The sequence below is a fragment of the Panthera leo genome, chromosome B4 (assembly GCF_018350215.1).
Source record: "Panthera leo isolate Ple1 chromosome B4, P.leo_Ple1_pat1.1, whole genome shotgun sequence".
Classification (NCBI taxonomy): domain Eukaryota; kingdom Metazoa; phylum Chordata; class Mammalia; order Carnivora; family Felidae; genus Panthera; species Panthera leo.
In genome coordinates, this window is record NC_056685.1 from 58,131,297 (window position 1) to 58,149,449 (window position 18,153).

The window sequence follows — 18,153 nt, forward strand, 5'->3', positions numbered from 1 at the left end:
ATTATGAGCAAGCAGTCATACACCAATAATTGGATAACCTTGAAGAAATGGATGTTTAGGAACATATAACCTAGCAAGCCTGAGTCAGTAAGAAAAAGATAATCTGAACAGAGCAAAAAATGCTAAGGAGATTGAAGCACTATTTAAAAACCCAACAAAGATCAGGACCAGGTGGTGTCTTTTGAAACTTTCAAAAAATCATAGAGGAGAAACCACTTCCCCATTCTTTTAGTGAGGTCAATTTTTTGCTGACACCAAAACCAAAGATACTACAAGCAAAGAAAACTACAGGTCAATATTCCTGATGAGTATAGGTGCAACAAAATACTAGTAATCAACTTCAATAAGGTATCAAAAACAATAATACATGATGACCATGTAAGATTTATCCCTGGCATGTAAGGATGGTTCAACATACACAAATAAATTAATGTTATATACTCCATTAACAGAATGAAAGATATATATCACATGGGCATCTGAAATGATGAAGAAAAACATTTGGCAAGATCTAACTTTTTCATGATAAAAATATTCAAAATACTAGAAATAGAAACTACTCAGCATAATAAAGGCCATAAATGAAAAGCATACAGCGAATACCATACTCGAAAGACTAAAAGCTTTTTCTCTAAGATCAGAACCAAGGCAAGCATGTCCACTCTCACCACTACTAAGAAACATACTCCTAGAAGTCCTTAGCCAGAACTATTAAGCAAGAAAAAGAAACAAAAGGCATCCACATTGGAAAGGAAGCAGTAAAATCATCTGTATTTGCAGACATGATCTTATACATAGGGCACCTTTGGCTCAGTTGGCTCAGTCAGTTGAGGGTCTGACCTTCAGCTCAGGTCATGATCTCACGGCTCGTGAGTTTGAGCCCTGTGTCAGGCTCTGCACTAATAGTGCAGAGTCTGCTTTGAATCTCTGTCTCCCTTTCTCTCGGCTTCTCTCTCAAAAATAAATACAGCAAAGTTCCAGCATACATACAAAATTAACATATAAAAATCGGAAGCATTTCTATACACTAACAATGAACTATCTAAAAAGGAAGTTGGAAAAACAATTTCATTTAAAACAGTATCCAAAGAATAAAATAGCAATGAATTTAATAAGGAGGTGAAACTATAAAACATTGCTGAAAGAAATTAAAGAAGGTACAAATAAGTGAAGACATCTGTATTCATAGATTAGAAGACTTAATAATGTCAAAAGGTCCATATTACCCAAAGTGATATACAGATTCAGTGCAATACCAATCAAAATCCTAATCATATTTTCTACAGTAATAGAAAAAATAATTCTGATATTCATATGGAACCACAAAGGATCTTGAATAGCCAAAACAATCTTGAGAAAGAAACCTAAAGCTGGAGGTAGCACACTTCCTTATTTTAAGATATCTATTTCAAAGCTATGGTAATTCAAAAAGTATGGTACTAGCCTAAAGAGAGTAGAACAGAACAGAGTGCCCAGAAATAATATGGCCATGTGTAAATGGCCAAGTCATCTTTGACTAGGGTGTCAACAATACACAGTGGAGAAAGGATAATCCTTTCAACAAATGGTTTTGGGAAAACTGGATATTCACATGCAAAAAGAATGAAGGTGAACCTTGCTACATACCACATACAAAAATCAACTCAATATGGATTAAAGACTTAAATATATGACCTAAAACTGTAAAACTCCTAGAATAAAACTTGGGGGAAAATCTTCATGACATTGGCCTTGGCTATGACATCAAAAGCAGAAGCAAGGCAAGTAAAGCTAGATAAGTGGATCTACATCAGACTAAACAGCTTCTGAACAACAAAGGAATTAACAGAGAAAAAGTAACCTATGAATGAAAGAAAATTTTTGTAAACCATATATCTGATAAGGGTATTCAAGATACATGAAGAACTACTACAACTCAGCAACAACAACAAAATAACCCAATTTAAAAATAGCAAAGGACTTGAATAGACATTTTTCCAAAGAAGACCTACAGTTGACCAAAAGTTATATGAGAAGGTGATCAACATCACTCGTCATCAGGGAAATGCAAATAAAACCCACAATGGGTCTTTCACAATGATGAATGAATCATACCTGTTAGGGAAGGCTATTATTAAAAACCAAAAAACACAAAAAGATACCAAATGTAGGCAAAGATGTAGAGCATTAAAACTCTGTACACTGTTGGTAGAAATGTAAAAGAGGGCAACTGCTATGGAAAACAGTATGGAGTTTCCTCAAAAAATTAAAAATAGAACTACCATATGATCCAGCATTCCCGCTTCTGGGTATATGTTCAAAAGAATTCAAAGCAAAATCTTGAAGAGATATTTACATACCCATGTTTATTGCAGCATTATTCATGATAATCAAGATGTAGAAACAACCTAAATATCCATGGTAAATAAAATATATACGTATGTGTGTGTGTGTGTTCGTGTAAAATGGAATATTATTCAGTCTTTAAAAAGAAGGAAATTTTGTCATATGTGATAAATGGATAAATCTTGAGGACATTATGCTAAGTGAAATTAACCAGTCACAGAAGGACAAGTGTCATGATTACACTTCTATGAGGTATTTACAATAGTCAAACTCATAGAAGCACAAAGTCGAATGGTGGTTTCCAGGGACTAGAGGAAGGGGAAATGGAGAGTTGCAACGTAATGGATATAAAGCTTCAGTTAGCAAGACAAGTAATTTCTAGCGATCTGCTATACCACACTGTGCCTATAGTTAACAATATTATACACTTAAAAATGTGTTAAGGGGATAGATCTCATATTTAATATTTTTGCCACAATTTGCAAAAGGAAAGACTAACTATAAGGTATTAAATAAAGCTCAATATATTGTTTGTTTAGGTAGTTCTTATTTTTCTTTAGAGCTTTATTTGCTAGTTTACCATGATGGTAAGCATTCTATGCAACCATACTGGTCTCTCATGTGATTCTTCTTGTAGTTAGGGATAGATTTATGTAAATATACAATGAGATTCTGACTCTGTTAACGTTTGAGAGGCATGCAAAAGGCCTAAACCTGATAGTGCTTTCCTCACTGCTTTGAAGCTCCCAGAGTTTATTATCCCTTTGAACTAAGGTCCTTATTCAGTTGTTTCCAGATAGTCATGGACATATTGATACATAACATGGTTTAAATAATACCAGCTAACTGAGAGCAGGTGCATTTTAATGTATTTGGAGGATTAGGGTTGGATCCAAAAGAGAGGTAACATAATAACATTAAGAGATTTGGAGTGAGGAAGAAAGGGAGAGGGGTCAAGTTTTCAGAAAAGACAAGACTTCACTTGGAGATACTAACATCTAGTGTTTCATCTGTGCTTGGGAGCAGCCCTTCCTATACTCATGATTTACCATGATGGGCAACTCTTAGAAAAGGCCGAGATCATGAAACAAAGCTCTTATTTCTCTTCTTTTTTGTTTCTTTTTCCTTCTTTTTCTTTTCTCTCTTTTTTTCAGAAAAAAAAAAAGGCTAGCTATGATGTGTAAATATTCCACCTCTTTCAGTGATCTCACTGTGCCACCATCTAAGCAATTGGTGACTGATACTAACTAGTATGAATGTAGTTTGTGGGAAACTGAATATTCCAGTGTAAAATAGGAGATCAAATACCCTTATCTGTAAAGTAGGGGTATCAGGCCAACTGATCGATATGATTGCTTTGGTTAAAATTCTCTATTTGTCAAGCGTTTATATATGTATGTAAATACTTTCACTTTTTCCTCTGATCTCTGAGGAAGTATATTAAGTCTCAATTTGTCACAACTTCCCAGGGGTGACTCTTAGTTGAAATGTCACTGACAGCTTGTGGTTTGGACCTTTTTTTTTTTTTTTTTTTAACTCCAGGCAGAAACAACTAGAAGCCCTTGAACAACTGCAAGAAGATGCTGTCAACCAGGAAGCTGACCTTAGGAAGGTCCACGGAACCAGCCCATGGCTGGAGGACGGAGAAGAGCAGGTAGGGTGGCCTTTGACTACTTTATATTCAAAGGGAAGTTTCCTCAGATGTCCTTGAAACCATGAAGTAAAAAACAGAGGAGGAACAGAAAAAACAAAAAACAAAAAAAACAAAGAGGAACTGCGAAGTTCAGTCCCTGGCGACCAGCATCGCATGGAGGAAGTAACGGGGAGTTGTAAAAGAGGCGGTGTCAACAGCCTACTGATGAAAAGAGGCATCTTTGCAGAAAGAGGCAGCTTGACATATCAGGACTTTTACCGCTGAAGAAATAGCTCAGGCATACAAAGCCCATGCAAACACAGAATTGCAGAAGTTCAGTAGAGGCTTATCACTTCCCTGAGAAGAAAAGCACATTTTCAGTTTCGTGTGCATAGTAACAGTGAGCGCTCAATTGCTTTCTTTCCTGGCCACCCTGCTAAAATCCAGCATTAACTGTACGTGTCCAGGTTGAGGATCGAGATCGGGCAGCCCACTCAGCCAGTGACAAAGCTAAGTCTTTGCTGCATAAATTAGAGGACGCAATTTCGGAACAACGGAATCTTCAGACTATAAATACTGAGTTAGTGAATACTTGCCAGACACTTGAGCGGAAGACAAGAAAATTGAAAAGTGAGTAGCAAATATTTGTTATGTCCCAATTCAGTCCACCTGAGAAAAAAGACTACAGCCGTTTTTGTAGATTACAGCTGCTGTATTATTATTGCATTTATGACAACCAAATGGTTCCAGAAGGCAGAGTTGTGGGCTTCCAGAGAGGCTTGCCTAGTGACTAAGTAGATTGATTGAACGATTAACTTTCCCTTTCAGATCTTTTATTATGAGCTAGATTTGGCCCTGACTGCTATTTCTTTAAAAATTAAAGTTCTCAATATCTGTAAAAGTAAACAAGGAAAAAAATCTTGTATGCATGGGATATTTGAAATCGCAAATAGCTTACATATTCTACTCTGATTTTATTAGCTCACTTGTACTCAAGACATGGTAGAAAAGGACCTGCCTCTCTATTTTCTTTTAAGTAGTTATCTTAGGGGGCAAAATACTTACCAATTCAGTGTATCCAAATATTAAATATATGAGAATGCTTTTTAAATTTTAAGGTGTTCTTTACATATATATTTTGCTTTAAAAAATTAGAATATTCAGTATTTTTCTGTATTACCTAAAAGTAGATAAATGTTTACTAAGGATTTAGTTGAAGAGACAATTGTCAAATGACAGTTGGCAGATTATTCATAAGCTTATTTTATTCTAGAAAGATAATTTGGTAAAAATAAAGCTTACTTATTTGAGCATTTATCAGACAATTGCCCTTATTTGGCTAGCTTTTTGTTCTATCTGGCCAGCTAAATATTCTTTTTAGAGACAGTTATTGGTTTGGGTGACAAACAAATGAATTATAAGCTTCAGGTGAAATAGAGATGGAGATTTTCAGTCTTGGGTTTGTTTGTTTTGTAGCCTTTCTATTGCTCTCTGAGAAAGCTGTTTAAAAGTTTAAAGGACTTGGCTAGTTCTAACATAACAGTAATTATTCAATATTTTATTATAATTTTTAAACCTTGCAGACCTTGCTGGTTTTCAGTAATTCTAACTATCAGTTTACTTTACTCCATCAGACAGTGTGTGGCTTTAAATGACATAATCTATATATTATTTTATGATTGCTCAGAAGGTATTGGAGAAGGTTCCCTTGTGATTAGAAGTGTTCATGTTGAGACGTGAATAACAAAGCATTCCAAATTTGGCTTATGGTATTTTTGCTTTAGACACTGTGCTTAGAGGACTAATCTTTTGCTTCAGTTATATTTATCTTTGATTAAATCAGCATTATACCCACTGTTTTATAAAAATAAGAATTTATCTCCTCCTCCAACTCCCCCACCTTGATTTCCTTATAGTACCTTGTTGGAAGAGTCAACTTTTTAAACTTATTCCAAAATATACCTTCTTGATATTATGAACTTGCTCTTGTCTTCCCCAGTTTATTGGTCCAAACATTATTAAAAACAGAATATGAAAGCTACCCTGAGTCGCAGGCATGTGTTTTTGTTTTTTTGTTTTTTTGGTTTTTTTCTGGCTGAATAAAGTAGAGTGGATGTTTCCTTTCTATCTTGAGTTTCTCACAACCTGCCTGGCTTTTTGAACTTCTTGTACTTGATTGTATCTTTTGCTGCCCATAGAAGGCTTACATATCAAGATTTTACCCTGAAGACCATTTACTTGTGAGGATTTTTCTAACAATGCCCTTTAAAATCAACCTTGCAACAAGAGGGAAATTTAGGTAGCACATATTTTTGAGACGTTCTGTACAGCAGATTTTCCAGATAGACTGTGAATAAATGTCAGCGAGGTAGGACAGTTATCACATAAACACATCCTGGCACATTCCACCATTACCACTGCCACCACATGCTGTTTGAATTCTGAGTCAGACTTTTGAATTCTGAGTCAGAAAATAAAAATATTCAAATCCATTTAGCTCTTCTGAAACTTTCTGTTTAGCTTAATACATTTATTAAGTGTTTAAGGCAATTACTTTCTGTTGTATCTAAGAATGGTTCATTAGCAAATTGGGTGCAGATTCAGTTATTTTGTCCAAATGTTAAGGTCAACGACAGTGTTCATAAACTGAAACTAGGAAGTTGTTTATGACATTTGATTAGAAGTCCTGAACTTAATATTGAATAAGTAATATTCAAGCTTTCAGCTGCCACCAGGACTGGACTTATTTCTTTTTTTTTTTTTTTAATTTTTTTTAACGTTTATTTATTTTTGAGACGTAGAGAGACAGAGCATGAGTGGAGGAGGGACAGAGAGAGAGGGAGACACAGAATCGGAAGCAGGCTCCAGGCTCCGAGCCATCAGCCTAGAGCCCGACGCGGGGCTCGAACTCACGGACCGCGAGATCGTGACCTGGCTGAAGTCGGACGCCCAACCGACTGCGCCACCCAGGCGCCCCTGGACTTATTTCTTAGTGTACATGCTTTCCTTCATGAAATATGCCATTATAACTGCTAAGTTTCTGGAATGATTCCTTACATATTTTCTTTCTTTTGCTTCTTACCTACATATGTATCTAAGTATCTTGTTAACAAAGGCCATTCTAGATGTATAAATGGATTTTTGTTTTGAAAAGGGAATAAAAAGGCTTCTTAGATCTAGGGTATTTACCCAACACATTAGAGTGACTCTAATGTACACAAAACATAGACCACTTGATCTAATCCAAGCTATCACCTCTTTGCTGTTCATCCTCTTCTTGCCCCTGTCCCACATGAAATCTTCATTGAGTCCCTGATGTAATCAATGATGAGGGAATTAATTTCTTTTAGACATTGTAAATATTTCCTTGGCAAGAGAACCCGAGAAGCTCCTGTATATCATAAATTCCTTATTTGAGCGTAGTGTTTCTATTAACTTTATAGTTTAGAGAAGGCTTTCACCTAGATGATCTCACTGGAAACTCTCTTCTGACTTGCTGTCCCTAGCATGAACGGCATGAGGTATGGGACAGATAAGAGCCATCTGGCTTTGAGGATGGATGCAAGATGAGGGCCACTTGTCTTGAGCCGCTAGTACACAAGAGGGAAATGAGACAAGAAAGAAGGGTTCACGTGATTCACACACTTAAAGATAGGTGTTGAGCTGAGAACCGAGGGAAAAACCCAAAGTCAGAAAAAGCTTGCTCAACAGCTCTGATGGGATGGGGGACTAAATTTTCCCAAATGTAGGATGCAGAAATGGATGAAATAATCTAGGAGGCAGTATAGCATAATGATTAAGAGCATGGTATTTGAAGTCAAACCTACATTCTGATTCTAAGTCTACAAATGAGAAACTGGATAATGTTGGGCAAATCACTTTACCTCTCTGAGTCTCCGTATCCTCTTCCAGAAAATGCAGTAGTTTATAAATAACACATGCAAAACACTAGCTAGTGCTTGGTCATACCTGGCAGAGTCTGTTCTGATAGAGTACGTTTCTCCCACGTGCATTACCTCATTCACCATCGGCAAATGGATAATGACATGTGAGCATAATATGGAAGTTATGTCGTTTCATTCGTGATTTCCCTGGGAATAGGATCTGGGTTGGTAGGCATGGAATTGTAACCTTCGACAGGGAAGGAAGAAGCATTCGGCTTTGGCTGCTGACAGGCAGCAGGAGCCCTTTCAGCTTTACTTTAAGAAAATTAAAATCAAGGGTCTGCACCTGGGCCTCCCTCCCCAGAGAGGTGCACCCAGCCTTGCAGAGCTCTGGCTTGTGGCAGACTGTAGTCCCTCCTGTGTTCTCTTTAGCAGTCCTGCTGCCCGAGAGTTCTACTTCCATCTGCATTTTCTTAGCACCCCACCAGCACTATCCCATTTAAATGTTGCCAGCTCTCCATGCTTTTGTTATTGTACGTTTCTATTATCCTGTGAGGCAGCCTTTAGTCAGTCATCTTAAGATGCATGTCTCAGTGATCCAAATTTTCTCCCAAGGCACTAATAGTTTATAATTGTGTTGGTCAGTGCTCTGGTTACAGTGGTACATGTGCGTTTTTAGTGATCTCTCCCGAACTGTGTTTATCTCATAAACTCAGTTATTTTTGGTCTTACAATTTTTATGTTCATTTTTTGATGCACAATTAACCTATCCTGAAATGTTCAGATCTTAAGTGTAGTGTTTAACCAGTTTGCCAAATGCACATCGAAACACAGAACTTCTATAACCCCAGAAAGTTCCCTTGTGCTACTTTCCAGTTACTGTCCTTCTCCCACCTCCTCCACTACAGGGATCAGCCTCTGATCTTTCTTGTTTTTAAATTTTTATGTATTTTGAAAGAGAGAGTGTGTCTGAAAGCAGGGGAGGTACGGGGGGGTGGGGGGGAGAGGAAGAGAGAGAATCCCAAGAAGGCACCGTGCTGTCAGCGGAGAGACCTACATGGGGCTCGATCCCACCAACCAAACCATGGGATGATAACCTGAGCTGAAATCAAGAGTTGGATGCTTAACCGACTGAGCCACCCAGGTGCCCAGAATCAGCCTCTGATCTGATTTTTATCCCCGATGGGTTAGTTTAGCTTCCAGAATTGAGATATTAAGTATGTACTCTTGTTCGTGTCTGTCTTCTTACTCTCAACATAATAGTTATCTTACTATTTTATTTCTCAGTGGTATGCCATTTTCATGACTGAACCATATTTCTTTATATGAACGTTCCACAATTTGATTATCTTTCCTCCTATTATTGGACATCTAAGTTATTTGCAGTTTGGGGGTGTTATGGAGTAAGCTGCTATGAATATCTGTGTATAGGTCTTTGTAGGGACGTATGTTTTTCTTTAACTTAGGAGAAAGATCTATCTATGAGCAGAGTTGTTAGGTCGTAGTGTAGCTGTAACTAGCTTTTTAAGAAACTGCCAGTTTTCCATAGGGTCAGTAACATTTCACACTCTCACCAGCAGTGTCTGGGAGTTCCAGGTGCTCTACAACATCAACGTGTGATGGTATCAGTCTTTTTGTTTTTTGCCACTCTCCTGTGTATCTTGTGATTTTCATTTTTGTGCTGATTGGCTGTGACATATGAAAGTCTTTTGCCCATTTGCAAATTAGGACGTTTGTCCTTTTGTTTTTGAGTTAGAGGATTTCTTGACATATTTTGGAGACAAGTCCTTTGACAGACATATGTGTTGTAAATTATTTTCTCCTTGTCTGTGGTTTTCAATGAAATTTGATGTTTTTTAATACATGCTTTTATAGAACATGAGGTGACGCATATATTGTGTTACAAGAGTCCATACTCCTTAAATATCAACCATCACTGATAGCTAACATTATAATAGCTCTAATTCTATGGCTTTAAATTAGCAACAGCCAATTAATTGCAGGGCCTTTGCCCGAAAGCCTCATTGCATAGTCATTTGGAAAGTTGTTTTGTCTCAGCTTCTTCAGAGGCAAAGTATCCGAGACACCTGGTCCCATCCTATATCACAGATGGCAACAGCAGGGGATACAGTGGCCATTGTTTTATTTCCTTCCATGTGAAATCTAAATGTCCTAGAGACATGGCAGATCCAACTCCAAACACATAAAAAAGAATGCAAAGGTGAATGCAAATTAGGGTCATAAAGGCAACATGTTTTGCCTTATAAAACATATGGAAATACTTGCTACACATTTCACAAAACATCTGTTGAAATAAGGTTTACAATTTAAATGTCTTGAGATGGACTATTCCTAAAACCCAAGATTGCCTGGTGGGAAAGCAGATGGGCAATTTAGGCAGCCTTCTACTAGCTCATTATTTCTTGTGAAACACAAGCTTAATTGGAAAATCCAGAGACAGTGTTTTGGAGATATATTACCTTCAGAGACATAATATTGGCCACTTCTAAAAGGTTTGGTTGCTATTGCTTAGATGTAGGTCTGGAGAAGTTTAGGGCTTTATTTATGAATAGAGTTAACACAGAGAATTTTCTAAAATTGAATCTTTACTGGAGTTTTAAGTATTAAAAACTAAATAATTTTACTACTTAAGTGTGTTAGAAATTTTTAAAAAGATAATTTCCTCCTGGTGGGCCCAGTAACACTGTGTCAAGCTTAGTTGCAAAATAAGTAATTTTTACCAAAAAAAGTCTTACAAAATAGAATTTTACTTATTTTTTCAAGCCTTTTTTCCTAGAAAAAATAATTTCATAGATTATGTACTTTTCACATATATTAACATTATTTTCATGGTTCAGAATTTCTTCAGGCTATTGAGATATAAAACTGTTGGTCTTTAAAATAAGCACCAGATTCACATGTGTTTTGGACACCAGAATATTTGCTGTTAATTTTCCTGGCTGTTAGTGATATAAAAAAAAAAAAAAAAAAGAAAAGAAGGAAAAAAAAAAAGTGGCAGCTATTAATATGTCTCCATCTAGCAGAGCTTCCTACCCTCATTTGTTTTTTAATCATCTGTGGGCTGAGAACACAGTCAGAGCTTGTGAGATTTATAGATAAATCCAGAGCCTACTGCATGAGTGGAAGCGTGAGGAGTTGCCATATGAATAAAGGGCAGGCATATCAACATCTATTTTGGTTCAAAAGATTTGGGCCTGTTTTCTGGTTCTTGGCTATATTTCAAAGAGTAAGGATTGTCAAATAAGTGATATGTTACTATGTAGCTCAGGGTTAAAAAGGTATTTTTTTTCTTCATTTCTGTTGCTCCAGAGATGAGAATTTCGAAGTTACTAGGAGACAGATTTCACTTAAGTAGAAAGATAAATATTTTTAATTGCACGAAAGAGTACACCGAGTTGAGCATTATCCTATGCGTCTGATCCCAGCTCCATGCATACTGAGTCATCATTGAAATCCTCTGGACAACAACGTTCTCATGATCTCAGATGTACCTGTAGGATTCTGGGGCTCCCATCACTCATAGCTCCAGCAGAAGCTGCTTAGAGAGAGGATTTCTACCTTGTAGGCAGTTGGACTGATGACCTCTCAGGTGTATTCCTATGTGAAGGTGAAATAATGCTATGACTCACCTCTAGAAGACAATTGCATCTACCAAGGTTAATTTTAATACCCAAGAGTGATAGTGGTTTAGCCTCTCCAACCTTTGTTCTCTGTATCCACTGCCCCAGGACATGATTTGAGAATAGTGTTCTCAGAAGTCATTGCTTTTCCCTCTCCTTTCCTCAGGCCCCAAATTTAAAACTGTTAAAAGTTTATGAAATTAACCAGGGGAAAAAGCGGGTTACTAACGTCCATATTAAGCAAGCTGGTTATGAATTCTTTTTATAGCAACAGTTGAGTCACTGAGAAAGAAGTTAATTAAAGGACGACGCCATGGCTTACCGTTTCAGGTAAAAAACAAACAAAAAAAACCTGTGATGTGTGTTTACTGTGGGGAAGAGGTCCAATCTGTGTAAGGTTTTGAAGCTAATTTATAATAGGTAATGATTTTGATTATAAAATTAAATAACCAATTTAGAAGAAAATCCTCCGGGGGACTTTGTTCTCTTATGCACTGAAAGCATTTAGCAAAACAAGAGGAGAGAACTCACGTTAGTGAATGGCTTCTAATAACATCTTTCAAAGAAGAAACATTTGAGAATTTATCTATTAGCAAAGGGCCAGTTTTTTAGTCTTAGGCACCTCCTTTCTGATACTGTTGAATGTGTACTCTTGGATGGGCTGGGGTGGTTATTGTCTCTTATTTTCTCCTGTTTGAATTAAACTTTCAACTCCTTTCTGTCTGGATATCTCAATATATCCATGGCAGAGTTCAATGTATTTCTTTCCCTCATGATACTTGGTGAATTTCTCCTTTTTGTTCTTAAATGAGGAACATAAGGAAGGGTAAGTTTGGCACTGGGGGGGAGGGACTGGAGAAGGGAAGAAAGAGAGGGGTGATGTCTGCATGTATCTGTTTCCAAGGGTGTATTGCAGGCACATCTGTTTAAGTAGAACAAAAATTATTCATGTGGAGACTAAGCTAGGCAGAGTGCCTAGAAAGCCCCCTATAATAAGTTGAAGTGGAAAAACCTCCACATCCAAAAGTTCTCTAATCATATTAGGAACACCAATACGATTTTATATTATAGCATAACTGTGATCGATATGTATCTACCTCTTGGACGAGGGCCACAATTTGATAGCTATAAAATTTTCATAGACACCATTTTCACTACACTGACATGTCTCCACCAAGCTTCTTTGGCCTCTGCCTAAAGATTTCAATGACAGAGCCCTTGTGTTTCCTGTCCCTGATCGTTGGATTTCATTTCTAAAACAAGTAATGAGGAAAAGAAAATGAAAGCTTTACAATTACAAACCTCTTCCCTTAAAGTTGAACACTAGAAAGAACTGGCCAATAACTACCCTCCTCAGGTAGCATCATATCTTCTCTTAAGCATAATATGTTTTGCATCTTTCTTTGACTCTGTCATCGTTCTGTCTTTGAATATCTTCCACCATTTTCTCATGACAGAGCTGTTTAGATGAAGAATTTCCTCACTATGATCCCCTGTCCTGCACGGATGGAATTCAACAACCTCTTCAAGAACAACTGGTAAGTTTAAGCTTTTTGAAACGATTTAAGTGCCTGTTGCAAACCACTACTATGCCAAAATAGAAAGTTAAGTCCAGTATGTGTCAGTAGTCTCAGAACTCTAAACTCTACCACTTTTCTTTGGGAGATTATGAGATGAGGCAATGGATTCCTATTCTTTTTCTTTATCACACACATGCATACAATGCTGGTAGACCCTATGGTATGGCAATATTTTAAATTTGATTGTGGTATCATGATGAAATATTGTATAACTAAGCTTGCCCCTCACCCATACCTCTTTCCTCAAAGCTCTTGTTTATATGAGAATGTCGATTATTGGGAATTGATATAATTCTGTTAAATTATTGAACTGTGATTTTTAATGAGAATTATAGTTTACCCACAGGGTAAAGTATACCTTTTGTTCAAGAGGATGAAAGCTTTCTTACTTGACATCATTTATTTTCTTCTGGACCTCTCTCACAGGGTTGAGACCGGTAATAGTCTTTCTGCCTTTGGAGATAAAGAGAGTAGATAATGAAACATACTGTTACATGCCTTTAGATACCTAACAGTACTTAATTTTCTCTTCAGAAGCAGTGTTGCCATAAACAATATAGCAGTCAAGAAGCAAGAATACATCAGGCACCCCTGACTTTCAAACATACATGCTGGTACACACCTCTGCTGGGTAAGCATGGATAGCCCCACTCTTATACCCTGTCAGGCATGGCTGAGGGTAGGGCTCTTTTTGAATGGGAAAATAATCACAATTATATTTGTACAGAAAAAGTTGTTGAATACTTGGATATTTATCCCAGAATTCAGTCAACGAACTTATGTTTGAGCACTTACTCTGTACAAAGCACCGTATTATGTGTAATAAAGAATCAATCTTAAAATAGCTCACAGATTATCAGGGAGATTAGAATGGGCTCAGAGGGGGTACCTGGGTGGCTCAGTTGGTTAAGTGTCTGACTCTTGATCTTGGCTTAGGTCATGATCTCACAGTTTGTGGGATCGAGTCCCACATCGGGCTGTGTGCTGACACATGGAGCCTGCTTGGGATTCTATCTCCCCCTCCCTCTCTGCTCCTCTTCTGCTTCTGCACGCGCGCTCTCTCTCTCAAAATAAATAAATAAACTTAAAATATATATATATTAAAAAAAAAGAATGGGCTCAGAGAAGTCTCCATAGAAGAAATGAGAGTTGAACCAGGCCTTGAAACATGGGTTGCATTTGGAAAAGCAAAAATCATGGACAAGGTATTCTAACTGAGGAGAATGGCATGAGGGAAAAACAAAGTAAAACAGAAGTAAGAATGCAAAAGCTTCAAATGTTTGAAGAAGAATCAAAGCTGGACAAGTCATTTTGGAAACTGGAGTTTGGCTGGGATATAGTTGAATATAAGTTTGGAGCAAGTTGCAGGTTACATGTGGGCTATTACTCAAGGCCAGGCTAAGGAGAATGAGCTTTATCTTAGGAAAGGCTCAAAGCAGTGACATCTCTCATCTCTCATCACAAGCTAGATGTGAGTGAAAGCAAAAGTTAATGCCTGGTTCTGAAATGACAAGAGAAATGGGATGGTTATCAAATAAAGTTAAGAAGAAATAAATAGAAAGCAGAGTGATCTGTGGGTCATTTCAGGTGGAGAAGGGAAAAGTGCTACCACTGCTAATGGCCTTTTTGTATCATACAACAGCTTCGTGCTTTCTCTAGATGACTTTGTTCACACTAACCCAGGGGTAGTAACGTGATCACAATGTCAACAGTCCCTATGAGTGCCTGCTGCATGCCAGGCACAGTTCTCTGCTCTTAACATTGCTGTTACCTCCTTTAATCATCACCTCCCTGCTAGGTAGATGCTAATGTCATTTCCATTTTAAAGATAAGGAAACAGGGGCGCCTAGGTGGCTCAGACAGTTAAGTGTCCAACTCTTGATTTTGGTTCAGGTCATGATATCATGGTTTGTGAGTTCGAGCCCTGCACTGGACTCTGTGCTGACAGTGCAGGGCCTACTTGGGATTCTCTGTCTCCCTCTCCCTCTGCGCCTCCCCCACTCATGCTCTGTTGTTCTCTCAAAATAAATGATAAATAAATAAACAAACAGAAACAGTGAGTTAGTAATTTGCCTACGGTCATTTTGTCATTACTTACACTTCATATGTAAGTAAACTGAGGCTCAGAGTGGTTTAGTTATTTATCTAGGTCACACAGCTAGTATGTGGCCAAGCCAGGATTTGAATTAAAAATTTGTGATTGACTCCAAAGCCTGTTTTTTTCCATTAAACTCTTTTTCCTATACTCAGAAAAACACATAACAAGATGGTTTTCTCCAAAAAACAGTTTGTCACCCTATTTCTTTCGTGTCTTTAATGACTTCTAGTCACAGCATCTGACAATTTTCTCTTCAGGAGTTGGTAAGCTGTCTCTGTAAAGGGCCAGATAGTAAATATCTTAGGCTTTGCAGGCTATATGCAGCAACTACTCAGCTTTACTGTTGTATCACACAAGCAGCCATGGACAATACTGAATGAATGGGTGTGTCTGTGATACAGTAAAACTTTATTTACAAATTAGGCTGGATTTTACCCTCTGGTTGCAAATTGCTGACCCCTTTAATTGCTTAGTAGGCAGGGATTTTTCTGCCCCCTCCCCAACTTGCTTTAAAAGATTGGCATTTTCACTTCATACAACAAGGCATCAAGGTGGGGGGGAGGGTTATGTTAAAATAGAATTGAATTGACTTCTGCTTTTTCAGAAATAGTTCCATCTCTCAGGAGGGAAAGAATATGTATGTATGTATGTATATACGTAAAATATAGTTTAAACCAGAAATAAATTTCTGTTTTTATTCTTTTCTGTTCTGCAGATGCCTTGCATCTAGAGAGTCTTACAGTGATTCCAAGACTGGAGTTGACACCTTTCTCAGGTGTAGCCAACCGAATCCAAGATGCATGTGAAAGGCCCAACCATGTGAAAATAGAGGATGGTGCTTTGGATGTGACTAGAAGACACAAGTAAGTTAAAAGAGCCAAATATATTTACCCTATTCCTATTGCCTAAGCTTTTTAATCAGTTAAACTTTTGAATCCTGGGACCATAATGTATTAAGTAAGAAGGTTTTATTGTGGAACTTATCTAACTTTCTGAAAATTGACAATTTTAAAGGTATCTCTATAGTTTTCTTGAAGTGCAGTTTTCTTGCACTTTGAATTCCGTAACATCCATTCTAAAATGTAAAAAGACAAATTGGGCTACCCAAAATGTTTCCCAGGTTTTAAGAATATACTATATACTGCTAAGTTAACTTTTTCAAATAGGTTTTGATCACATTTCTATTCCTTCTTCTTCAAGGTTAATGAGCCTTTGCAAATCCTTATCCCCACATCCTCCCTCTCCCCTGGCTCCTCTGTGCTCACCTTTCTGAGTACACAGACTGACCTTCCTCAGGAAAAGTTTGAAATGTCACTGGGGTTTGTGAGCACTATCCACCCCGGTGAAATTTCCTTTCTGTATCAAGGATGCAGAAACAAGACTTTGAATTGCAAATTCTTTATTTCCATTTTTGGCTAGATTCTCTATGGTTTGCCATCTCTCTCTGGTGGAGCTTGGAGCTGGCTTTCCTTATGTCTTACTAAAACCATGAACTTAATTAGAAATTTGGTTAAGCTTAGGCAGGGAAGGGAAACATTTGGTATTAGCTGAAATTCTCCGTCTTTCCATCAGGAGTAAGGAGCTTTGTTTTCTGTTGCCAGGTGCCCAGGCCCTGAAGTTGGCCCCCACTCAGGAACAGATCTTTCAGGTTGCCTCAGGACGAATGATGATCTAAGGATGGAAGTGAGCATTTGATTATATTTCACCTCTATTTTTAGTACGACCATATCCTGGTCCTCTTCTATGGTATATTTTTTTGAAGTATTATGGACACTCTTATAGCCAGTGTGAATCTTATACCACAAAACACAGATGCATGAGAAATGTCAACCTTTCTTGACAAGAAATTACAATTCAGTCATGTGGGGGCTTTCTACTCCTTCTGTAGTACAAGCTAAAGGATAAATAGACAAAAGGAGATTTTGGTGAAGTATGCTGAATATTTTGTTTGAGAGGCAGGCTGATTTGGGACTTAAAATTTACTAATGACTATAAGTCTTAGGTCTCATTGTCTGTCTAAGAATTGAAGTCAAACCTAGATAATCTTTGAAGTGCTGGTACTTTGTAAAAAGTCACAAAGTAGGGCAGTGCCCAGAGAGTATTCATTGCTGCAGTTAGGTGCTAATGGTACTTTTCTACCAAAAAAAGAATAACACTAAATAACACGTCATTTAGGCAAACTCCCCAGGTTATGGAGATATGTATGGAGTGATCCCTCTGTCTACAGCTGAAACCACGTTCCATAATTTTCTCAGTCAAAAGGAGCAGACAGTTCTGTTTCAGGATCTAACAATCCAGTATTCTTCCTTTTTTTAATTGCTTGAGATATAATTCACATATTAAACAACTTATTCAGGTAAATGCTTTTATTAATTTTTTAAATATAATTTATTATCAAGCTAGCTGACATATGGTATATACAGTGTGCTCCTGGTTTCAGGAGTAGATTCCCATGATTCATCGCTTACATACGATATCCAGTGCTTATCCCAACAAGTGCCCTCTTCAATGTCCATCACTCATTTTCCCCTCTCCCCCAGACCCCCCATCCACCTTCCGTTTGTTCTCTGTATTTAAGAGTTTCTTATGATTTGCCTCCCTCTCTGTTTGGAACTATTTTTTCCCCTTCCCTTGCCCCATGGTCTTCTGTTAAGTTTCTCAAATTCCATATATGAGTGAAAACATATGATATTTGTCTTTCTCTGACTGATTTATTTTACTTAGCATAATACCCTCCAGTTCCATCCACGTTGTTGCAAATGGCAATATTTCATTCTTTCTCACTGCCAGGTAGTGTTCCATTGTATATATAAACCACATCTTCTTTATCCATTCATCAGTTGATGGACATGTGGGCTCTTACCATAATTTGGCTATTGTTGAAAGTGCTTCTAAAAACATTGGGGTACACATACCCCCCCATGAATGAACACTCCTGTATCATTTGAAGAAATTCCTAGTAGTGCTATTGCTGGGTCATAGGGTAATTCTA

The 18,153-nt window shown here is 37.5% G+C and overlaps 1 protein-coding gene across 3 annotated transcripts in view; it reads left to right on the plus strand.

Annotated features, from left to right (window-relative positions):
* The window catches only part of IRAG2 (inositol 1,4,5-triphosphate receptor associated 2), a 135,275-nt gene that overhangs the window by 78,872 nt on the left and 38,250 nt on the right, over window positions 1–18,153 (plus strand). Inside the window, exons 17-23 of one of the 3 annotated variants that reach the window (XM_042946085.1) lie at window positions 3,868–3,979; window positions 4,426–4,588; window positions 11,752–11,813; window positions 12,941–13,021; window positions 13,598–13,694; window positions 15,877–16,024; window positions 16,763–16,844. In XM_042946085.1, coding sequence (XP_042802019.1) covers window positions 3,868–3,979; window positions 4,426–4,588; window positions 11,752–11,813; window positions 12,941–13,021; window positions 13,598–13,694; window positions 15,877–16,024; window positions 16,763–16,844 — 745 coding nt within the window. Of the gene's footprint in view, window positions 1–3,867; window positions 3,980–4,406; window positions 4,589–11,751; window positions 11,814–12,940; window positions 13,022–13,597; window positions 13,695–15,876; window positions 16,025–16,762; window positions 16,845–18,153 lie in introns of those variants that run through there. The other 2 variants (XM_042946083.1, XM_042946084.1) reach the window with 2 other exon arrangements.